Source organism: Lissotriton helveticus, chromosome 5_1 (genome assembly GCF_964261635.1).
Source record: "Lissotriton helveticus chromosome 5_1, aLisHel1.1, whole genome shotgun sequence".
In the NCBI taxonomy this organism is placed as follows: domain Eukaryota; kingdom Metazoa; phylum Chordata; class Amphibia; order Caudata; family Salamandridae; genus Lissotriton; species Lissotriton helveticus.
Window position 1 is genome coordinate 1861427059 of NC_136065.1, and position 25954 is coordinate 1861453012.

At 43.8% G+C, this 25954-nt stretch overlaps 1 protein-coding gene across 1 annotated transcript in view; it reads left to right on the forward strand.

Annotated features, from left to right (window-relative positions):
• Nucleotides 1–25954, forward strand: part of LOC144753850 (uncharacterized) — a 121290-nt gene that overhangs the window by 27958 nt on the left and 67378 nt on the right. The window contains exon 2 of the mRNA XM_078641402.1: nt 16060–16177. Within this exon, the coding sequence (XP_078497528.1) occupies nt 16080–16177 (98 nt within the window). The 5' untranslated portion in view covers nt 16060–16079. The remainder of the gene's footprint in view (nt 1–16059; nt 16178–25954) is intronic.

The following is a 25954-nucleotide window of genomic DNA, read 5'->3' on the forward strand; positions in this document are numbered from 1 at the left end:
CAGTGCACTGGCCCCTTCTGATGGCCGCAAAGACCCTCTGAGACTACTGAGAACTCCTTCAGGACCTTCACGGAGAGGGCCCCACTTCTGTGTCAGTTACCTCCCAGCAGATCCTGTTTCTGGAGCTGCAAACTTTCTCCGGCCCAAGTAAGCTCTGTGCTGCCTCAGAGGAGCAGTACCCTGCGTAAATGCTCTCTCTGGGGCCCCCACCCCGATCCTTGTCCCCCTGGCTCATGGCTCTGACTGAAGAGAAAAAATGTAACTTGTTTCTTTGTTTATCTTCAGTCCTGGGTCAGGGCAAGGAGCTCAGAGCAGGCTGCACCTGCAGTTGCTTTAGAGCATGCCTCGCTCTCACAGCTCTCTGCAGATGAGCTGCCGGAGGGGGCCCCCTTCACCTACCGAAGACTGCCCCCACCCGCACCGCGGGAGCTGCGGGGGTGTTTGTTGCGCCCCTGCTTGCTCATCGTCACATATTTGCTATAGTAGCATAATCGTCCTGTGGTAAATAAATAAATAATACCCTATTTTTGGATGAATGGATGAATAACAGATAGCTCAATAAATAAGAGTCAAGATTCGAGGTAGTAGGAGTTTTCTGCAGGTTTATTACAGCATAAGGACAGGATCAGGACAACCTGCATGGGAATAGGACAATAAGGCCCGGCAGGGGAAAAGAGGCCCAGCAGCTGCCGGGGCTGGGTCTGGGATGAGCGCGCTAACATTTAATAACATAACATTGATTTATATACATAGCGCAAACACATAGCATTACATTGCAATAGGCGTAACAGTGGGTGGAGCAGAAGGCGTGACGCGTAACAGTCGCGAGAGATAACAGTAAAAAGAGGTGTAACTGGGAGTGTACTTAGACATGTGATGTAAAACGTAACAGAATATGTCATGAATGGGCGGACACATAGGAGGGGGCTACCTAAGGAGCCGGGACCTCTAACCTAATGGTGCGCGAAAACTAGCAATGACGTGTTACTAGGAGAAGCTGGGGGCTACGAACTCTGTGCTAGGAGCAGAGACTAGAGTCTGGAGGGTCGGAGCGACATGTACCTAAACCCTATCTGGTATCTAATGTTTAGGGAACATGTTGATATAAACTAGAAGTCATGAGGGGAGAGGCTAACCTGACTCTAAGACTGGACCATGCTTTATTCTACATGTAGTGCGTGATGGAGAATACTAAATGACCATTAAATACAGTATTTCTCTAACGTGGAGCCGAGTAGGCTAGACAATGACGGAAACTATTGATGCAGTTCAGTAGCTTAGGAATGCAGAGGAGGAGGACTGAACTGATAGCTGGAACTATAACATACTTTTGGCAGACTCAGAGGCAGGGCCGGGCTGCACCGGGCACTGCAAGGCAGGAAGTAAGTGAAGGGTCGAGGATACAGGTGGGGGCTGTATCGCTCCTTAGCGAGGCTTTCAGGAGACAGGAGCTGAATCCAGGGTCCGGGCCCTTTTGAGGCCTAGAAACGGGGACTTTATAATGGAATAACGTGCACACTGAGAAACGTGGCAACATTACTTTACATAGGCCTGATATTCGTAGTATTCACGAGGACTGGAAACTAACATACCAGAGGTGGACACAACTGTAATTGCGTCATTAATCGAACATGGGGAATAACATATGCATATTGGTCATGCATACATAACATATGATGGATGGGGCGTAGGGACACAGAACATGGCAAAATTTACTTTTCCACATTCCCTCCTTGTCACTACGTTTCCATCAGGAAACATCAATATTCATGATACCATCTATCATTTCATACAGTACCATTTGCTCGTCTCGAATTGTCTTGGAACGGGATTTAGAACGGGGCTTGGGACTAGGAATACAAGAGGTAGCACACATGCTGCAAATCGCAGGGCCACATTGTATACAGAGGCAGCAGCTAAATATAATCGCTACTGCAATACCTAGGAAGGACAGGACTTTCCATCCCCATGCGGAAATTATATTCCAGAACCAACCGGACCATGTCCAGGTGCCTGGATCTTGGTGTAACAGATGGGCAATTTTATGGAGTCTGGTTATAGCTGAATAAACAGACGGCGCGTTATTTGGAATGAAAATGCAACAACTGGATCCGAGAATTCTACAGGCCCCGCCCCTATCGGCCAGTATGACGTCAAGGACGAGACGATTCTGTAAAACGACAATTCTCATAAAGGATTGCTCTTCAGTTAAGTTACCTAGAGCAGAGGCAGTCTCATCTACTACTGCTTCAAGGGTTCTTGTTAACCTACGAATAAGCTTACTATTTACAACTGTACCTAAATAAGGGAAAACACCTTTATCTATATCAATGAATTGCTCTGCGGCGGTTTCAGTATAATCGACAATCGGGAGATTTCTCTTGTGTCTAGTGTGTACTAAGAAAGAATTCCTATGATAATCAGGTGGGGCTAGAAAAACAGGTGGCAGTAGGAAAGCAATGTAACAGGTTCCCTCCCAATCGAGGGGCAGACGGACATATGCAGTTTGACCACAAACAAAATAAGAATGACGTGAAGCTCTAAAAATAGTTTTCCTACTGTCACTATACTGGATAACAGTAGTACATTCACTATGACCTATATGTACAGAACCATAACTACGGACACATAATTCGCCTTTGACTGGTAGTACTGAAATAGCGGGTGAGTCTGGAGTAGTATCAGACTGAACATTCAGAACCATGAAATTCGACGAAGAATTTCCTAAATTATATACTTCATTTTCCAGATCTAAACCTGTTCTATGGGGGAAACCTTGCTTGTCTGGGAAACATGTACTGTTAAGAAAAGACATATCTGTTGAGGATGACGTTAGCGTGGACCATGCTCCACACGAACCATTGTGTGAGAATGGATAAGGAAAGAGTGGCAGAACTCCCTTCGATGTCTGAAAAGGGGGGAGTCGACCACACACCCAACAATTAGTGGCATTGCTGGTCTGGTGTGAATAATGTAACATACGGATGAATGTGTTATTACGCATTGCGAGGCGGTATGAATATTCGTGAGGAGGCAGATCACTAAACGTGTGCTCTACTGTAGCATGAGCAGACATATTTACATGAGGAACTGGAAAACACAGATAGAAAGCATAACTGGTGCAGGAAATCATTATGCTGAGAAACAATATGAAACTTAGAAAAACGATGCATTGAAGTGAACTTCGACTGACTCTCTCACTATGGGGGTCTATTTTATACATGTCAGAAACAGTTTAACCGTTTCACCTAGGGGAGGACTTATACAATCAAACTGGCTGACTTATTAGACCTGAGCTTTAACTTATACTCCTGTTGCGGAGTTTTCTCTAACAAGGGAGGGGTTGTAATAAAGTCTGGTGCGGGACAGTCCTTTAAAACAATGTTCTGGCAATCCTTCGAATCCTGGGAAATGTTCTTGGCAATGTCTTTGAAGACTAGTTTCGGTCCTTTGAAAAGTTTTACATGAGAAAGGTGAACCCACCCCTTCCTGCCTTCCAACTTGACGGCAGTTCGGGTGGTCAAGAGGACCTGACGTGGCTCCTTCCAACGTGGTTCCAGCGGACTTGATCTGTCAAAATTTCTGATCATCACCAAGGATCCTGGAACGATCTCGTGCGGTGCCACCTCGGTATTGTCTGGAAATGCGGCGGCAACCTGTGAACGACATGAGTTGAGGGCAGACATCAAGGAAGCTAGGTAATCTGTCAGCATATTACATGAAACATCGGTAATACTTCGGGGTCTAGGAGTACCCCACATGTTAGGGGGGCGGCCGAAAACGACCTCATACGGGGACAGACCTGATCTGGAATGTGCGACCATACGCATGTAAAACAGAGCGACTGGCAAAGCTACTAACCAGTCCACACCCTTGTCTTTGCAAACTTTTGCTATACGGATTTTCAGAGTCTGATTATGTCTTTCGACTAGTCCAGCTGCTTCTGGATGGCGTACACAATGGAACTTCCACTGGTACCCTAACAAAAGGGAAACGTGTTTCATGAGTTCGGATGAGAATGGCTGACCGTTATCAGAATATACGACTCTAGGGAGTCCGTATCTAGGGAAGAATTCACGAACCAACTGCTTGGCAGTGGTCGCGGCTGTGTAATCTGGGACTGGATATGCTTCTGTCCATCTGGACAAAGCGCATACAACTACAAGGACATACTTGAAACCTCGACATCGCTCCATCTGAATATAATCCATCTGGAGGACCTCAAAAGGGTGGTCAGGGGGCTGGAAACCACCTTGTTCCACCGGGACACTTTTACCTGGATTAAACTGACAACATATCATACAGGTACGGACTTTCTGCTTGGCTGCAGCTCGTAAATGCTTGTTGAACCAAATGTTCTGGATACTGTCTAACATAGCTTTTTCTCCTAAATGTGCTGGACTATGTGCGGTATTGATAATAACTTGAACCATAGAATCGGGGAGAAACCATGTGGCTCTACCCTTCGTTAACCATCCTTGATCTGTCTGGACCCCTCCTTGTACAGACCATTTCTTGATTTCATCGGGAGTAGCATGTGACTGAATATCTATGACATCTTGAGTAGGGTCCTTAACTGTCATGTATGTAATCAGATCTGGAGTATGTGTCATGTTTACTGGAATGTCTGGAGTCTGTGCTGTAAGCTTGGCTGTGCGGTCTGCTAGATCATTACCTTGGGAAATAATGTCAGTGACTTTCGTATGTGCTTTGCATTTCATGATAGCAATAGATGTCGGTAAATGTATGGCATCTAACAGAGCTTGAATAAGGAGACCATGCTGAATCTTGGTTCCATGAGAAGTCATGAAACCTCTCTCCTGCCAGAGCACTCCGAAGTCGTGTACAACTCCGAATGCGTAACGTGAATCTGTGTAAACATTAACTTTCAGGTTCTTGGCATGTATACAGGCTTGTGTCAGAGCGACTAGCTCTGCTGCTTGAGCGGACAGAGTATCAATACGGTGTGTTTCAATAACTTCAGTGTCAGTAGTCACTGCATACGCGGCGACTAGTTCGCCTGTACTAGTTCTCATACATGAACCGTCCACATAAAGTGTCAGGTCAGGATCTGGTAACGGAATGTCTGTCAGGTCTTGTCTTGGCTTTGTCGTAATGTTAACTACTTCCATACAATCATGTGTGTCTGGATTTGAACTAACTGATGGTAACAGTGTAGCAGGATTCAGGACGTTGCAGCGTCTAATTTCTATGTGTGGCTGGAACAGTGTCAATTCATAACCTGTTAAACGTGCAATTGTCAAGTGCTGAGTTTGTGTTCGGTTTAAAAGAACCTCTACTGAATGTGGAACTTGTACTGTCAGGGAATGTCCTAAAACTATGGAATCACTTTGTCTGATAGCTAGTGCTGTGGCTGCAACTGACTTGAGGCACGCAGGCAACGCCTGGGCGACTGGATCTAATGTGCTTGAAAAATAAGCACAGGGCTTGTATTGACCTGCTTGATCTTGTGTGAGAACAGATAATGCTGTACCTTCGCGTTCTGTAACGAAAAGTATAAAAGGCTTACTGTAGTTCGGTGTAGCTAGAACTGGAGCTTGGCATAGGGCTTTCTTTAACTCATTGAAACTAAGTGTATGTTCAGATGTCCAAGGGAGGACAGTCGATACGGCTGCCTCCTGTGTCGTTAACTGTATCAGTGGCTTGGCTAGGAATGCATACTGGGGAATCCATTGTCTACAATAAGAAGTAAGGCCGATAAAGGCACGTACCTCCTTCTGGGTTCTGGGCTGGGGAAGACTCGCTATTAACTGGATACGGTCGGGTGTCAACTGCCTACCCCTCTTGGACAGTAAGTGTCCTAAGTATACCACTTGCTGGACACAGAATTGAAGCTTCGAAGGTGACACCTTGTGCCCCATCTCGGCTAGAAAATACAGAACTGTAAGTGATGCTCGCTCGCAGTCACGTTCAGAACGGGCTGTGATCAGTAGATCATCGACATACTGGAGCAGGGCAGTGTCAGTTGGCATGTGAATGTTGTCTAGTTGTCTCTTGAGTGCTTGACTGTAAATACTAGGGCTTTCTGTGAAACCTTGAGGAGCGCGTGTAAACATATAGCTCCTTCCATTTAAACAAAAACCGAAAAGAAACTGGCTGTCTGGATGAATTGGAACACTAAAAAATGCATTCTTGAGGTCAATGACAGTGAAAAACGTGGCTTCGGAATCAATGGCAGTTAACAGAGAAGAAATGTCTGGAACAACTGGATACTGAGGAATAATACATTTGTTAAGCTCTCGTAAATCAACCACTAATCGATATACTGGGGGTGCATTTGGATCAGTACGTTTCATGACTGGAATGATCGGAGAATTGCATACATTGGAGTCAGTTTCTACAACTACTCCCTGAGCCATGAGCTCGTCAATAATTTTGGATAAGGCTGCTACAGCCTCAGGTGGCAATCTGTACTGTCTTATTCGGGGTAACACTACACCTGGTTTGAGAGTCACACGATAGGGTGTGATTTGCATGTAACCTACATCAGTTGGACCTTGCGCCCATAAATGCTGTGGAACATTAGACAATCTGTAATCAAAATCTCGCAATACATAGTGACCCTTAAAGTCACGTAGGAACAGACGTATTCCCTCTGGGGAACAGCATATAACTGCACCTAACTCTTTCAGTGTCTTAATACCTAACAGATTTTCTGGACATGACTTAGTAAGTAACAGATCAGTAGTACGGGACAATGGACCTACTTCTAGAGTAACTGGCTTTGAAATCTCATTAACTATGGGTTTTCCTGAAAATCCAAGGGAAACATTTCTTGAGCCTGAGAGCGGAGCCCCTGGAACTTCGGCGTGACTAATTGTGGTCCTACTTGCCCCTGTATCGATCAAAAACTTTCTGTCTTTCCCTAATACTTGACTATGAACATAGGGACCTTCTTGGTCTACAGGTATCTCGATGAGAGGCAAGCCTACCTCCCTCTCTAGGCTGTTTCATGAATACGACTGGTACTCTGGATACTCAGACTGTGCATACTGGTACATCTGCGATGTAACATACTGTGTTGCAGCAATAGGCTGCGGTACTGTAACTGTCTGTGGTGCATTCTGTGACTGAGGAATCTGTGAAACTTGTTCTTGTCTAGGCGGACGTGGTCTTTCTTTAGTCTTACCAGTAGCTATGTTGTGTTTCAGAACTGCACACTCGTTTATAAAATGACCTGGCTGTTTACAATAATTGCAGTTCCCTTTAACGGGAGCCGCAGGATGACTGGCTTGAATCGGACCCCTCTTCTGACTGTCTTGAGGAATAGATTGTGCAACTAGTACTTTCATTTTCGTGTCTTTCATACGTTTTCTTTCGTGTTCTTGCTCTTCTCTGATTCTATTCTGGTGATACTGGAGCATCTGGAGCATCTGGGACGGAGTATTTGCTTGCCAGGTGCTTTCGACTTTCAAAACTCGGTTTTTAATTTGTGGACTTGAATTCTCGACTAATTTGGTAACGAAAAGATGAGGGTATGACTCACTACTTGTCTTGAGACCACTATTAATACTGAAACATTTCTCAAATCTAGAATAAAAATCACTAATATCCTCTTCTTGTTTCTGTTTACAGGCTGAGATTGCATCCCAGTCTTCTTTTCTAGTTGTCAATAATCTGGGTAGAACTTGAATTAATAATTCTGGTAATTCTTTACATTTATCTCCAAGACCGGTACCTGGTACTCGTGCCTTGTCTTCAGCTTCTAGAGCTGCCCAATCGATCTTTTTCTCTCCCACCTCCCATTCTTTTTCCTTTAACTTTTCATACACCCCTGCGGGTAGCAGAACTTTTAACATTTTAATGATATCTGGGTAAGTGTATTCTCCCATACGGAGCATGTCTTTTAATTCTCTATGGAACCCTGCTGGATCTTTGTCATGACAGGGAATTAATTTCTTCATTTCCAGAAGTTCCATCTTTGAAATCGGAGTGTATACAAACACTCGTTGCATTACGCCACCCGCCCCTTGGACTGGGTGGACTTCTCGTAACGGATTCTGTCTGTCTATGTAAAATGGTTTACTTTCTGGGGGTGAGACATGAACAAAATGCGGGTTCAGGAACGTTCTATATTTGTGGCGCTGTTCTAGAATAACACTAATAAAATCGGTACCTAGACCTCTCCATTTGTACTGGAGTAACTCGTTCAGGATATCGTGTAACGGGCCTGGATCAGAGTGTTGACCCTCATACAGGGTAATGAGGTGCTGGATCATATACATACCCACCAGTCGTTGCTCGGCTGGGGGCAGTTTCAGAAACATTTGTGCCACTATTTCGTCTGGAAAAGTGATAGAATCAGTAATCCATCGGACTGCTGATCGGGCTAGTTCTTGTTCGTGCATGGTACTTAATTCGCTATAACCGACTCGTGATTTCAGAATGTGATCGGTAGCTTGAAATACTTGTTCTAGAGAACCTTGTTCTGGTGCTGGATGATGAAAAATAGACTTAGGTTCTAGGCGTAAATGGCGATCTGGAAATCTGGATCTTCCTACATACGCTATTCTGGCGGGATTCTCGTTCTCTTCCTCTTCAGGATCAGAGATACTTTCTTTCTCGCTTACTTGTGCTGCTTTACGCTGTTCGTGTAACCTTACTATTTCTTTACGAATTTTCTTGTACATACTTTCCATGGCACTAATGGTCTTGTGCTTACCCTCGGCTATATTATCACTCCACCTTGTTAGGATTCTCATTTCGGCGGGATCTTTAGACGGGTAATCTTGTTCTCTTATTAGACAATTGATCAGGAACTTTAATATCATGAGCTGAATCTCGGCTTTCCTTTGAGACATAATCTCGCCAATACTTTCTGGATCATCCCCTGTACGGATGAAACGATATATTCTGTCTAGATCTTCTTTCATATTCGGTAAGGTGACTAGATACTCGGTCACCCTTCTTACGCGTACGGAATATAAAACCATATTATATTCGCCTGGAACTGCGTCATAGACACATTCGGCAAGGGCTTGTCTGATTTCTGTAACAGACTTATTACTTTTAGGAGTACGCTGTGATGCTTGAGCATGTAATTCGAGTGCTGATAAACGCTTGTGTGGCGGTGGGGTTTGAGGAGGACCTCCTCCTGCGGCCCCTAGACTAGAGTCGTCGACTGACATTCTTCGTGCTTGCAGGGTCGGTAATTGTAACGTGGGCTGAACTTGTATGGCAGGCTGACCCGGGGGTACCGTAACAGGTACTCCGGTGTCTGGAGAAGCGGGAAGTGCCTGATTTACAGGGACAGGTGGAGCGCGAACTGAATTGGCATATTCTGGAACTGTATCATCCAAATAGGACGAAATAAAAATATCAGCTGCGGTCGGTTTGTGACGTAGCTTGGTCGGAACTAATGGTGGCGGGAAACTACTGGGTGCCTCTGGGGTCGCTTTTGGCAAGCCTTCGGCAAGAAGAGGATACATACCCTTAATAAGGGCATGCCTCTGTCTATCTGACTGTTCGGCTTTGACTTGTTCACCTATCTCGATTAATTCTCTTTCTTGGGCTCGTTCTTGGGATTCTCTACTTAACTCTGACTTTCTGACTTCCTTTTCCGTTCTTTTATGAGCTTCCTTACGCCATAACTCGATGGCATCTTTCTGTGACTGTCTGGCTTTCTTTTTCCATAATGCTTCTTCTACTCGCATGATACATTCGGCATCCCATGTACCCGATACGGGCCATCTATACTTTTCCTCTAACTGTTTGGTATATTCTACCCATAAATCTAGATACAATATGGCGCTTATGCCATGTTTCTGATACATAAAGTGACCTGGACTGTCCCTAGGCGGAACAGGAACTGCTGCTTCCAGCAGACCCTTTCTAGTTTTTAACTGACGTAACTTGGAAAAGAGCGGCATTCTAAACTTGAATCGGAACACAATACACTACACGAAAAACAATAACAATTGGGAAAACAATTCAGGCATACCACGACATTGGAAATACATTAGACAACATTATAAATAACAGTTTGAACAGAATACTACCTGAAAATACTGAAAACAGAAACAGAACAGAATTCTCGAGAACGGAACAGACTAGAGTTACTGGATGCACTGCTATAACAGTACGGAACATACCGGTCCCATAAAGGAACACATCAAGACCCGTATCCACCTAGGTGAACACTTCGTTTGTGGGCTTGGGTACCACCAACCCACGGACCAGGAGTCAATTTAGACTGACCCTGTCTAGACACTACCCCAGCAATGGTACTCACCGGGCAGCACGGAACGGAAGGCCTCGGACGGGACTGGACTATGACGACGAACTTCGGACTTCGGACTTCAGTTACGGGTGGGCCTCCGGATACCTCGGACCTTGGACTCTCGGCTTGGGCTCTGGTCGGGACTCGCCGCGTTCCTCCACCGTCTCGTTCGGATGCTGGACCGCCTCCTCCGTCTCCTCCGTGGGCCTGAGGGATACTTGAAGCAGAAATATCTGCCAGTACACGGTATGGTTCCGTCACGACTGCAGAGGGTCAGGGGGTCGGCGTGGCTTCACCGACGCGTGGGGAAAGGGCAAGTCCCTATTCGGGCGCCATTATGTGGTAAATAAATAAATAATACCCTATTTTTGGATGAATGGATGAATAACAGATAGCTCAATAAATAAGAGTCAAGATTCGAGGTAGTAGGAGTTTTCTGCAGGTTTATTACAGCATAAGGACAGGATCAGGACAACCTGCATGGGAATAGGACAATAAGGCCCGGCAGGGGAAAAGAGGCCCAGCAGCTGCCGGGGCTGGGTCTGGGATGAGCGCGCTAACATTTAATAACATAACATTGATTTATATACATAGCGCAAACACATAGCATTACATTGCAATAGGCGTAACAGTGGGTGGAGCAGAAGGCGTGACGCGTAACAGTCGCGAGAGATAACAGTAAAAAGAGGTGTAACTGGGAGTGTACTTAGACATGTGATGTAAAACGTAACAGAATATGTCATGAATGGGCGGACACATAGGAGGGGGCTACCTAAGGAGCCGGGACCTCTAACCTAATGGTGCGCGAAAACTAGCAATGACGTGTTACTAGGAGAAGCTGGGGGCTACGAACTCTGTGCTAGGAGCAGAGACTAGAGTCTGGAGGGTCGGAGCGACATGTACCTAAACCCTATCTGGTATCTAATGTTTAGGGAACATGTTGATATAAACTAGAAGTCATGAGGGGAGAGGCTAACCTGACTCTAAGACTGGACCATGCTTTATTCTACATGTAGTGCGTGATGGAGAATACTAAATGACCATTAAATACAGTATTTCTCTAACGTGGAGCCGAGTAGGCTAGACAATGACGGAAACTATTGATGCAGTTCAGTAGCTTAGGAATGCAGAGGAGGAGGACTGAACTGATAGCTGGAACTATAACATACTTTTGGCAGACTCAGAGGCAGGGCCGGGCTGCACCGGGCACTGCAAGGCAGGAAGTAAGTGAAGGGTCGAGGATACAGGTGGGGGCTGTATCGCTCCTTAGCGAGGCTTTCAGGAGACAGGAGCTGAATCCAGGGTCCGGGCCCTTTTGAGGCCTAGAAACGGGGACTTTATAATGGAATAACGTGCACACTGAGAAACGTGGCAACATTACTTTACATAGGCCTGATATTCGTAGTATTCACGAGGACTGGAAACTAACATACCAGAGGTGGACACAACTGTAATTGCGTCATTAATCGAACATGGGGAATAACATATGCATATTGGTCATGCATACATAACATATGATGGATGGGGCGTAGGGACACAGAACATGGCAAAATTTACTTTTCCACAGTCCTCTAGGCATGTGAGGGCAAGTGGGTCATGCTCCTGAATTCAATCCATAACAAACCTTTGAGTCAATGGTGGCCCGACCCTGAAGGTCTGCCTCAGTATAATGGGCACAGAGCAACTCATCAGGCATAAACACAGCAAAACAGCTGAAGCCCAATTCCAGAATCGTGGTATTTATTCCAAAGAAGAGCAACACACTATGATTTCATGTTGTTACGCGTTTCGGCATCCAATACAGTCTTGATCACAGGTGAAAACAATTTAACTGTAAAGTGCGCTTGTGCATGCTTTAAAACCATTCAGTCACGTGACTCAATAAAAAAATACATTTCCCAAAGTGCATTTAGATGTAATAAATGATTCCCTTGTTGGAATTATTGTGATCATTTCATTCTTATTGAGTGCACTGATATTAAAGAGAAATCCTTTCAGTAGCTGTCATGTGAATGAAGCATATTTGCGAAGTGCTATGATTTTACAATTGTCCTGGAGAACACTGGTATTCTGGAGAGATCAGAGAAGGAGGTTGTCCTCTCTGAATCTTTAGCTCACCGTCACATATTTGCTATAGTAGCATAATCCTCCTCTCAAATTAAAGATTGTGGTTACACAGAGATGGTCATTAAGAAAGCTTGCATCTAACAGCCTGATTCATCATTCACCCGTTTTGCGAGCCCCTAATAGCGATTCATAGCGAATCGCTATTAAGGACTCGCAAAACGGTATTCATGTAGGAATTGCTAAATAAATAGCGATTCCTACACATTCCTTATTTGCGAGTAGCAAATTGCTAATCGCAAATAAGGAATAACTCCCCATTCATTCCTATGGGCCAAAAGGCCCATAGGAATGAATGGGGAGTATTCCTTATTTGCGATTAGCAATTTGCTACTCGCAAATAAGATAGCGATTTAAAGGGTGCCAGGGGTGTCCAAAGGACACCCTGTAGCACCCCTTAAATGCACATTTGAACAGGTGTTGCGCACACACATGCCCAAAGGACATGTGTGTGTGTAACATGCAAAAGAAAAAAATGCACTAAAGTGCTTTTTACACTATTTTCGCAATTTACCACCAAGTCAGACTTGGTGGTAAATTGCGACCAAATATTGCGATTTCGCAATTTCTAATTGGTTGATGAATTGCATTTAAGGAATCTCTATTAGAGATTCCTTAAATCCAATTCCTCGCAAATATGCGATTTCGGTAATAGCGATTTTTGCATTTGGGATGATGAATCCCAAATGCAAAAATCGCACTCGCAAAGGGCCAGATTCTCAGAATCTGGCCCTTTGCGAGTGCAAATCAGCTTGATGAATCAGGCTGCAAGCTACTAATTTGACCTGTAAGTGTGTACTACTCGCTCCTAAGATGAGGGATGCTAACTCAGACGATAATGTTATCCCATTTATTTCCACATACATCAACACCTTGCTAGACCTGAGAAGCTGTCTTACAAAACATTGGTAGTTAGACAATGGAACCCTCTAGGTAGTTAAGGACCTAGAGTAGCAAGTTACGAACATAACAATGGCCCTTAACACATTTAGTAACAGCAATTCAGTAAAGTATAGTCAACAATGTGAGCTATAGAGCTAAAAGTGTCCAGCCGGACACGATATTTATTTAGTATAGTGGTATAAAGGAATTTTAAGAGCAAAGAGTGCAGTGGGATACACTCCTGTATCCAAAACATGAGAGACAGAAAATAGAAATAAACATTTAAACAAACGGAAATATTCAGGCAGAAACAAAAAATGGATGCTAATAGTTAGAAATAAAGCATATCAAAGCTATCCATACATAGTTAGCTCAAGGGTGAAACACATTGGAAAACATGTGTGTAACTATTTAACTGGCCGACGGCGTTTCGATCCCTAAACAACAAATAATGGGATCATCAGGACTGAAATGTATATGCCTTAAAGATAAATTGCAAGCCTGCAATAATGGCGTGCCAGGACCGGGAAATTGTCCTCTGGCGTGCCTACGGATCCAAATTAATCCGCTGAGCAGCTGCGATTGAAGAAATTAAAAATCCATTTAGCCGGCAAGTTGTTGCCCGTGCTGTCTGACAGTTCTCTGTGGAGGAGAGAGCCTGTAGGTAGGGATACACTGGGAAGTACGTGTTGGGTCAGAGCGGAACCGCGGAAAGAATCTCCTCATCGGTTTCCGTTTGTAAGGAACAATCAGCCTGATTCATGTACGGGCCGTTTTGCGTGGCCCTAATAGCGAATCATAGCGACTCGCTATTGAGGACACGCAAAACGGCATTCATGTAGGAATTGCTAAATCAATAGCGATTCCTACATGTTCTCTATTTGCGAGTAGCAATTTGCTACTCGCAAAAAAAGGAATAACTCCCCATTCATTCCTATGGGCCAAAAGGCCCATAGGAATGAATGGGGAGTATCCCTCATTTGCGAGTAGCAATTTGCTACTCGCAAATCAGATAGCGATTTTAAGGGTGCCAGGGGTGTCCAAAGGACACCCTGTAGCACCCCTAAAATGCAGAATTGAACAGGTGTTGCGCACACACATGTCCAAAGGACATGTGTGTGTGCAACATGCAACTTAGAAAAATGCTTTTAAAAGCATTTTTCTGAGTTTTTGCTATTTACCGAGAGGTCTGACCTCTCGGTAAATAGCGGCCCAAAAGTGCTAAATCGCAATTTTTTATTGTGTCATGAATAGCATTTGAGGAATCTCTATTAGAGATTCCTAAAATGCCATTCCTCGCAAATATGCGAATTCTTAAATAGCGATTTTTGCATTTGGGATGATGAATACCAAATGCAAAAATCGCACTCGCAAAGGGCCAGATTCTGAGAATCTGGCCCTTTTGCGAGCGCTTTTAGCTACATGAATCAGGCTGAATGCCTTTACTCCTGGATGTGGAGAATGAAATTACTGCTCGACGCGATGGCACGAGCGAACCTGCTCCTGCAAAGATGTCCTGAGTTGCAGGTGAAGAGAAAGGGGAATGGCCCTGCAGTTGAGCGAGGATGAGACAGCAGTTGTTGCGGTGTCTGGGGTTCAGGGCTTAGAGTTTGGCGGTGAAGTACTTGTGGGTCGTCGGACGGACAGTGTTCCTGGTGCTGTGAGCAGTCCAGGCACAGATGTGCGGAGGCGGAATTAACTTTGATGTGCCTCCTGCACCTGTCACCTGACCTTCTAAAGTACAGTACACCAATATTATTCTACAGTTCTTTGCTTCCACAATAATACTTACTTGTTCCCATGGAGTTTATTGGTAATGCTTTGCACGGCCACACAACATGATTGTAAAGCCAGACCTATTGGCATTGGCAGTGCTTGTTTTTACTGTGGGTTCCATGATATTACAACAAGTATTGCCTGAAGCATACACAAATGAGTGCTATCTCCCATGCCTTGCATGATACCCTTACAGTGTGTCATTACAAGTGCTAGACTAACCTTATTTGCAAATGTGGCAACTTTTTTTGCCATGTGGTTTGGTAATGGGGCCATTTTTGTACTGGTGCGCAAGCCTAATTTGGTTTCCGAATCTGAGCCTGATGATATGTCATGTTCTTGGGTATTCAGAGTAGTCTGTAACAAATTTAGGCCCATAGGTTTGTATTGTGGGATTTCCTATAAGGAAATTGCAATTTAGCGATTTATAAATTTGCGGTTTCCTAGTAGCAATTGGAACTCCATATGAATCGCTATTAGGAAATCACACATTGCATATATTCTGTTCTGTGATTCCCAAATAGCGATTTGTATGGTTTCGCTATTTGGGAATCGCAAAATGGAAATTTCGTACATATGGGCCTAAGAATCCAGTCTACAAGTGGGTTTGTGCAGGGTCCATATCTGGCTTTTAGCTCATTGAGGATCTTGTTTATTTTAATAGGCTTTTATTTTTTATTAACCTGCTTTAAAGTGTAAACGTTTAGAGTAACTTTCAGAATTACATTCTTATTTTCACTGTTTTTGAAGGGTCAAAGTGAGCTGATGTTATGCCTCGGGCCAAAGCTCTTATTGCCTCTGTCATAGAGAGAAATTTGAAATTGAAATTACGTTTTGGATGTAGATTCAGACTTAAGCCGTAAAAGTTATGATTTCAGATCAATTTAAATCTGAAATTGAGAGTCCTCTTTATTAGTTTCTTGCCAGAATGCATAATGCGTAAAGCTGATGTGTTTCAATATTTCCTGCATTATAATATAGTGTTACATGTATAAACACACGTACTAAAGACCATTATTGTATGTATTTATTCACAGCATCTCTAGCTGAATGAAACATGGGCCTCCTTTCAGGCATTTGCATCCTGGCACTGTGTGTGAATTTAGGGCATGCCACAAAGATTGATCCAGATCATCTAAAAAACATTGTAACTCGGTAAGTAACACCTTGGATGCTGAGAAACTGCCAAGGTTTGATAGATTTACAATTGATGTGCGTGTCTTTCATTTGACAGAGAAAGCAATAGGATGTTGGTGGTGCCAGTGGAAAAGTCCTTTGATCCTAATTACTAAGGGCGATATGTATCAAGCAAATTCGCATTCGCAAAGGCCGAAATTCACAGAATTTCGGCCTTTGCGAATGCGAATTCTCAATATGGTATGTATTAAGCAAATGTGGTTCAAAATAAGGAATCGCACAATTTGCGATTCCTTATTTTGCGATTGCATTTAAGGAATCGCAATGTTTGCGATTCCTTAAATGCAATGTATGATACAAAAAAATATTGCTAATGGTCCCTAAGGAATCGCAAATTACCACCAACTTCAAGTTGGTGGTAAGTTGCGAATTCCTGTAAAAAAGCATTTTTTTTTAAGAACAAAAGTTGCCATGTGACGCTCATACATGCCCTTAGGGCATGTATGTGCGCCATATGCGCACACATGTCATTTTCAGGGGTGCAGCAGGGTGTCCTTTGGACACCCCTGCACCCTTGAAAATATTCTCAATTTGTGATTAGCTAATTGCTAATCGCACATTTCCCCTTCATTCCTATGGGCCTCCTGGCCCATAGAAATGAATGGGAAATTATTCCTTAATTGCGATTAGCAATTTGCTAATCGCAATTAAGGAATTCTAAGAAATCGCTAAAAAGAAGCTGATTTCTACATACATACCGTTTTGCGATTTCTAAATAGCGATTCCTTAAAAATCGCTATTTAGGAATCGCAAAACGGAATGTTGATACATATCGCCTAAGCCACCATTGCCCGGTAACTCGACCCCACAGAGTTATTGATTCTGCCTGTATCAGTAACTCCAGGGTGCAATGTTAATGAGAATTACAAGTGAGACAGTAAGGTTCTCCTTAAAGATTAGGAATTACCAGGGAAATATGTAATTTCAGGTCGGATTATGCTGGTACTTTCTAATTTCTCCCTGTGTGTTACTAGAAGACTATAGCTACTTCCTGCAGCCGTAGACCCAAGTGAAAAAACAGCTCGAGGAGCTACGAGAGGCCTTTTATACTTTCAGTCTACCTTTCCAGTGGGCAAGGCAGGGGTAGAAGTTAAGAACTAGCCGCCCCTCCAAACACTTGGGAATGCATCAGGACCCTCACATTTCTGCATTTTTTTTAGATTTTGCCTGCAAAGTGCTTGCGCTATGATTGTGAAATCAGTTGTATTTAATATTGCCTTGGACTTGACGTAGCAGGCTCTACCGCCCTTTAAAGGCCTCTTCCAGCATTAAAGGCCTGAGCTGAAGGCAAGGGCGCTTAACAAGGGAGCCGGCCTTTAATGGCCGGTAGAGCCCATTATGGAGGGCTCTAAGGCTATTAGAACAAGCTGCCCCTAGAGGGCAGACTGTTCTAATCAGTAAAAACAAAGGGGCCGATTTACAAGCCCCTTGCGCTGCCAGTACGTAACTTTTTGTGTCGCACTGGCAGCGCATTTCCCTGCCTCATATTTACAAGGACTGGAAAAGCCACCCGGCATGGCTTTTCCTGTCCTTGTAAATATGGCCCCTTACCAGTGTTCCCAGGAACCTGCGCGCCTGTGCGGGCGCGCACATCTCTCACTCAGAGCGCTCAGTGTCTTATTTAAAGCGCGCACACAGCAGAACCCTTGAAGTGTTCACATCACCAGGAGTGGCAGGAAGTATGTTTGCTTTTTTATGGCAGCCTGTGCATGCATTTAGCAGTAAGAAGCTCGTGAACTTGCTGCATTTCATTTCCTAATGGGGCTCGGCTGGGGGCTGATTGTGGGCCATTGTGAAAATATTTCTGTTAATTGCAGCGTATGACAGTGCTGCGATTAACAGGAATACTATCTAAAGGCCCACAATCAGCCGGCAGCCACACTCCAGTAAAAATGAAATGTAGCAAGTCCAAAACCACAACGTGTGCTTTACACCTCGTGCTTTTGGACTTGATGCATGTTTTTTGTTAGTGGAGCGCGGCTGCGGGCTGATTGTGAGCTTTTGTGAAAATATTCCTGTTAATTGCAACGCATGATGGTACTGCAATTAACAGAAATACTTTCACAAAGGCCTTCATTCAGCCCTTAGCCGTGCCCCAAGAAGTCCTGAAAGAAAAAAGAAAAGAAAAGATGCTCTTTAACAGTTCTCTTTACAAGATGAGGGGAAGTTCTCGGTTCTATGTTTTCATAGAGAAAGTTAGTGAGTGATTTTTAATTAATCTATGCGAACAGCAACAATTCAATTGTATTGGACACGTTACATTCTCACAAATAATGTTTTGAGACACCTATGTAGATTTATTTGCGTGGCACTGTTTTCAGTCTTTGAACACTCTCCAGAAGTCTGTGAGTTTGACTATCCAGACAACACATCAGACAGGAACAAACTAGAACGTGCACAACAACAAAGAACATCAGCAAAGCAAACAACAGAAGGTGGAGTTAAGATCTCTTACTGCCCAATGGTTACAATTGTTAACCATTTATTTTCATTCGGAGAACACAGCAAACAAACTGCATAGTGGCTATGTTACCACTAGAGAGCAGCCTATACAGTGCATTGATGGTAGCGTCTATCTCTTGCTATGGTGCCAGGCTGTGGTGTTTTGTAACTTGTTTTGGGCTGATGGAAACTATTCAATTAATAAAGTCCGACTCTTTAAGGTCCTCATTTGATTTGAGCAGGTTGTACATTAATATTTTGATATGGCCTTAGGTTTAATTTTGTTCGTGTTTTTACCTCACTAGCTATGTATTTTGCTTTTTGCTATCGGCTCGAACAAAAAAAGGCCCGGGTTAAAAGCCTATATGACATGAATGTCTGTTAGGAATAGAATTGTTTGTTTGTACCTTTCCTATGTTTACATTGCCTTTTTTTAACTTAAATATCGTTAACAAATGCCACCCAAACACATAGGCATGAGTGGATAATTGTCACCAGTAGGCACTTTTACAAACATGCCAGAAAATTAACCATCCGTTAGATGAAATATATTTTATTAATCTTGGTCTGGGGCAACGAGTTAATGAAATGAAGCCCGAGTTGTATGACTGGCACGAGTTTCTTTTTGATTGAAATTTGATGGCTAGGTTTTTTAGTGATTTGTCCTTTAGGCGGATGACTTAGTGTAAAGTATTTAGTCGGTCGGTAAATCTGTGTGCTTTAACTAGCCCCGGCCATTACCTTGAGTGAGCAAGGTAGTAACTCCCCTACGTAAGTGTGAGAATTGTGTGCACACACAAACGTGTATGTATGTGTGCATTATGTCTCGTGCCCAAGTATCACTTGTGGTTAACATCAACATAGTCAATAAACTCAATATGTAAATCAAATGGCCATTTCACACAGTGGCATAGCAAGAGGAGGGCGATTGGCGTTTTGGGGGCGGCGGTGCTCCCCCTCTTACCTGCACCATCGCGGGGCAACAGACACAGGGACCGTGCTGCCCCTCTCACCTGCGGCTGTCGCAGGGCAGCAAACGCCTTGACCCACAGGAGCACCAAAAGGTCTATCTACACCAATGACTGCACACAAGATCTGGAACCTCTTATCACTGATTGCACTACTGAATATTGACCTCCAAAATATCCTGGTACAAGAATATCGAGGACAGAATATCGGAAGGTAAGTGCATATAGGGAGGTTTAAATGTACTACTATTCCTAACTCCACATCTGCGCACCTTGAAGATATGTATACTACGTGGGTAGTGGAGATAGGTATAAAAAAATCTAGGTTTACTTACATAGTGATTACTTGGGGATTTCTTTTTGTCCTCTGTATTGTGTTCATTCATCATCATCAAATAACTTTCTTCGGTTATTTGTTCCAAATCATCAAAGTATACAAAAAGTAAAACATTTATCTATTCACAGTCTAAAAATATTCTAAAAAGTGTATTTCGAGGTCACAATTTAAAAAAGGCAATCGGAATGGTCAACCAGAGCCCACATCAAAATACATAAACAACAGCTTTAGTACAGTCTTCCTACTGGCAGCCATGCTGCTTGCAAAAACAGTAAGGAAACAAGCATTTGCAATGCAATAGGTCTCGCATCGGCGAGAGTTTAAGCTATTGGCATTGTAAATGGCAATGCCTTTTATTTATGTTTTAATAACCAACACGTAAATAAAAGGCGTTGTCATTTACAATGCCAACAGCTGAAACTTTCGCAAATGCGAGACCTATTGCATTGCACTAATAATAAGGTGGCACAAAAACATAAGGAGGAACAGAAACAAAAAAAGGTACAGCTTTAGCAGTCATTTGTGGAGAACACCCTACGGGCGGAGCTATAGCGCTGAAGTATGTTATACCTACAAATGCGGGTGCCGTGCTTAAGCAAAGCTGGGCGCCCAGGATAAACACAAGAAGAGGACACCAGCCGGGCAGAGGCCTCCCTCCCACTGGAGGCAGCCGAGGGAAGCGCCCCAGAGCCATGTAGCCGCGTGTGCTGTGAGATCTGCACAGATGTGAGCTGCAGAGGTCGGGATACCTGAGTAGGGCAGGCGAGGGGCCAGGAGCCCACCGGGGCAGGACATGGCGGCCTTGTCAGGGCAAGGTGAGCTGGTGGGGGTGCGCAGGAGGGGCTGGGTGAGTGCATCTGGAGGCGCAGGAGCATGACACCACAGTGTTGCAGGAGCAATCAGAGCAGGGAGAGCTGTGACCAGCGGTCACCAAAATCACGTCCATGGCCCACGAGCTGCGAGACAAGGGACAGTGGGAGGGGGTGGGAAAAAAAGGAACACGGACAATGGTAGGGGGGCGGGAACAGTAGACTAAAAAGAGAAGCGCTGGCTCAGGTGTGACCTAAACAAGCTGTCGCCATTGCGCGAATAAAAAAAAGTGCTTACAGACTAATTGAAGAAGACAGTATAACGTCACAAGTAAACGATCTAGTCCTGATGGACGGTCCCAAAAGGAGACAGGACGGTAACAAGGAGGGACTAAGAAGCCTCATTATCAATCGGAAGCCAGTATTTACCATGGACGATGACGCCGGCCAATGAAAAATATGGGCGGGGCTTCCACACCACTTCTAAAAAATACCCTGATAGAGCATGCCTTGCAAAGCGAGCACCGCTTTGCGCTGCAATGCTAGGCAAGACCTAAAAACATGCATCAAGTCCAAAAGCACGACTTGCACAGCTGCTATGGTTTCAGACTGCTATGTATGACTTTTAATAATTTCAGTGATTACTAGAGACACTGTAGTTTGACGCGGTGTTTGCAAAGTGGCTGAAGTGGTCTAGGCAATTCCTTTCCACCTTTCAAAAAGTCCCCTATGGTGCGCTGTTGATCGTCGGTCTTCCCCATTAGATTGGAATGCCTGGCTTTTATGAATGTCTACCATGTACAGTCTGATAATAACATATAATAAGGATGGATAAGCTTTATATACAAAACATTTGCAGCCTCTGCTGAAAATCGAAACATGATATATGAACGGCTGCATGGTGTTGGATTTATGGTTCAGAATTGAAGATATACTTGATATTCTAAAGGGTCTACCTTTCTGTCAGATGCTCAGAAGGTTACTGATATTAAAAAATAAGATGGCCACGCCCCTTTCTTTAGATGCTGCACCCACGTGCGTGGTCTGGTTCCTGGTGCACATAACCTTGGCTGCAGCGCACAGAGACCTTACACTGCCGCACACAGAGGAAATAAATTAGAGGGAACATTGACCCTTACACGCAGCACTTTGCGTGAAATGGGCGTTCCTTGGGTGTTGGTGTGGGTGCTCCCTGGAGGGAGCGAGTCTTGGGGGGGTAGGGGGAGGGTCCCCTGGCGATTGGGTCCTGGTCAGCAAAGTGTGCAGGAGTGCAGGGTGTCACAATATTACTGCAAAATCGGTGGTCCCCCATGTTGCCGGGGAGGGGACCGCATTGAAACTCTGACTGTCTCCTGTGCATGAGCCAGAGTCCATGCCTCCCTTGTAAGCAGTTAGGGGACCGCTGTGAAGTGCAGGATGTTCATGTGCGGGTGCCAAAGTTAGATACCTCCCTTTTATCAGGAGGAGGGCCAACATACAGTGCAGGCTGCCTCCCATGTGCAGTCCAAGGTCGGTGTCTCTCGTGTGACAAGGAGGGGGGCAAATGGGAGATCTAGTTCCGGTGCCCTGGTTCATAATGTGCCAAGAAAGCAGGAAGGAACATTTAGCTATCACCGTTGAAGCCGAGCACAGACATCCAACATCAATGTTGACTGTCCAAGGATTGAGGAGGTCATCACCTCAGCAGTCACAGGCTCTCAGTAGCAGGAGACCAGAGCTTGCAGAAGAGTCGAGAGACTGTTACAGGCTGCCAGGCCTTTTAGTAACTTGAATGGACTTAGCACCTAAATGCTGCTAAACCTGAACTCTCAAAGCAAAGCTTAAGACTTTAAGACATCTCCATGCTTGTTCTATGTTTGATTATTCACCACAGGAGCATGACTGTTAAGGGTGTATCATGCCAAATAGTGCAAATACTTGCAGGAATCAAACCCTATGTCATACATTCGACTTCTGGTGATACTATATCAAATGTAACACACGTTTGACCTGCGTTTATGTGTGAGGATAGACCACTTAAAATTGTTTGGTTTTGTGAGCAATCCAAATGTAATCCCATCAGGGAAGGGAACTTTGCTCATAACCGCATAATTAGTCTGTAGACTAGTTGCCTGCACTAAATGATGCATTCATTGTGCAGTACAGGGTACCTAAGTTACAATTCCTATGGTTCGTAACAAATACTGTCAAAGTCGTCTATAAACAGCCACTAATTGGTTTAATAATCGTCTCATTTCTGGAATGTTCAGATTTGCTGCATCCTATTTGTGGAGTATAACCAGCCAACATGGGCCAGGCAGTCCCTCAATCCCTAAGGGACCCATAATAACATTTTACTCTACATGCAATACATGTCCTTAATATCAAGCTTGGTGTTCTTGCTATTTTATTAGGATTTTTTCAACAAAAGAGAGGAACCCTTGATTGCCCAAAGGACTAGGGTAAAACTGAAACTGACAAAGAATGTCCTCTGGGATTTGTTTGAAATCTTATATACACATCTGATCACACATAACCAACCCAACTTCATACAGACCACAATCATTCATAAAGGTCACCGCCAACCTGGTGGCTACAGTATATTGGCACAAATATTCATACGAGGTCAATAGTGTTTACAATTTACTAAGTTCATTTATTATAGTTAGTTTAAAAAAAAACTGGAAAAAACTGGCTAAAAACGTTTGCATTAAAAAATAATCACAAACAAATTATAAAACACAATTAATCACATGAGTCAAAATTAAAATGAATAAACCAAAAATCACAAGAGATAAACCAGACAGTTATCTTTGTCTTTGGTGGCCACACCCCAGGATAATAATCATATGCACACGCCCTGATATCTTGTAAACCATCAACATCTAGGGCGATGTCCATACAGCTGGGTTTATGGCAACAAAAAAGGTGTGTCGACACATTTCAAAGGCTTTATCTTATTCCACCTTCTTTATCAAGACTGAAAATTAAAAACTCCCGTTCCTTAGGAATTTTTTGGTGGATGAACGATAAATCCCTCTCTAACACAAAATGTCATGATCCTCGAAGGTTGTTACTAATTAAAATAATCCAATGGATTTTGTTGCACACTTATGGATAAGCATGACGATTTTGGTTTTAGAATGACGTCACTACTAGCTTTAGGACTCCATCAATCTATCCTTTGTGTTCAGGTTTCTTGTTTAAATAGGTACCGTCTCCTAGCCTTTGCTATTGGTTTTAATGCCGGGATATATTTTGCCTTTAGGAAATCTTGTTCCTTCATAAGACTCCTTCCACTCTTATTCGTATCAGAGCATCATCAATTTTGTCTCTTTTGTACATTAAACTTGTGGTCCCTCGATCTGTCCTGCAAACAAACTAGGACGGATCGAGGGACCACCGGTTTTGATAAGATGGCAGCTTTATATGTGTAAGTAGTGCATAGGGTTTGATATAAATGATAAAACTCCCCCCAAAAGTACAATAGTTCAAAGGGGTATGCAGCAAGTCCATTTACAACAAATGTTAACTCCTGCCGCAAGAAACCTGTGTACCATGAAGTGTTTGCTAATGGTGCTCTGAAGTTTAATCTTATCACAACTGGCTATGCCACCATTGTAAGACAGATTCAGAATTAGGTCTGTCCAAACTCACATAATTTGCTGTAATGTAATCACATGAAATTACTGTAGAATTATGGGGAATTACGCAAAAACCATCTCGTACTCAAACATTTTCTCTAACTTTTAGTTCAGGTAAACAGGCAACTTGAAAACCTGATTTTGAAATGGTTTCTGTTTCTCGCATTCAGAACATTGCCACTCGTGTTTGTATTTGTAGTCCTGTGCTAAAAAATTACCCAAAAGGTCCACTCGGGTAAAAAAAAATCGAAATAAAATGTTTAATAATCACCTGCATTAAAGGAACTGTTACTCATGGGATAAACATTCCCTGTTTGCAACATGACCATAAAAGTGTCGCTGAAACTATCCCACTTGGTTCTGGATTTCTTGCTGACCAAAAAGGCTCTCCGCTCAGTGGCAGCTGATGGTGACCAGAAGTGGTGAGGCAGCAGTCATGAGGGGGTGGTGGGGGGCCTGAGGGGTGGTTGAAAAGTAAAAATATAGGATGACTATGTACAGCCGCTTCCTCTCTTCCGTCCTCTTCTGATCTTGACTCCCGGCAGCCCACAGGCTCCCAGACTCCCCAAAGCCAATCACAACGCTGCTGTCATGCCGGTATTAATTTTACCAGCATGACAGTAGAATTGTGGTTGGTCTGAACGGCCTGGTTTACTGTTCAGACAGGGCCTGGGAGCCTGGATCTGTCCCTCACCTGGCTTTGCAACACAGCCGGATGGATAAATGGTAAGTGTACAAGACGGTTTGGCCACCCTAAGACACCTTCATCCTCTCTTATCGTGCTCACACCTCCTCTTCCTGCTGGCTGCTGCTGTCTGTCAGGATAGCACATACCTGTCCTGTCCTGCCCTGGCTCAGCACTGAAAAATAACATTATAATAACATTGTGTTAATATCATTTTATTTTTCCTTTTTGCACCACTGAGAGAGCAGTGAGGTGACGCTCCCCCGCCTAAATAAAGGAGCCACCACTGACTCCTCAGAATACCAGAGAAATTTCTGAAGTTTGAAGCTGTCTTCGCAAACAGCCAGTCCCCTATAGCTGAGGAGACATCTCCTAGAAAGTTTATAAGAAGCCGCCTGAGAGGCTGTGGCACTCTCTCAGTAGAGAAACCTTGTTACATTAGTAGAGTGTGTGAGAAGTTGGCCTGGTATGTGATGTCCACTATTCTAGTGGGCACCCTGCACCAGTCCAAACAACCCTTATGGTGATGTTTGTAAAGTCAACCTTATAGACCAGCTATCCTAGTGGTAGCATGGACAAAGCAGTCTTAGGCTAAAACTTCAGAGAGCATGTGAAGCCAGCTGTTTTACCAATTATAATCCCTTGAATACCAAATGAAAGGACACCACACAAGGTATATATCAAATATATATGTATTTATCACTAAAACAACCCCTCTGCACTCTTTATGAGGTCAGAGATCGAAGTACATAACACGTTACTCAATCAGCATACTTTAAGTTGCACAATATACAATTCTGCCTTAGGGGCCTCACAAACCATATACTAAATAAGTGGTATAAGAACCACTACAAGACCAGTGAGTAGGCCT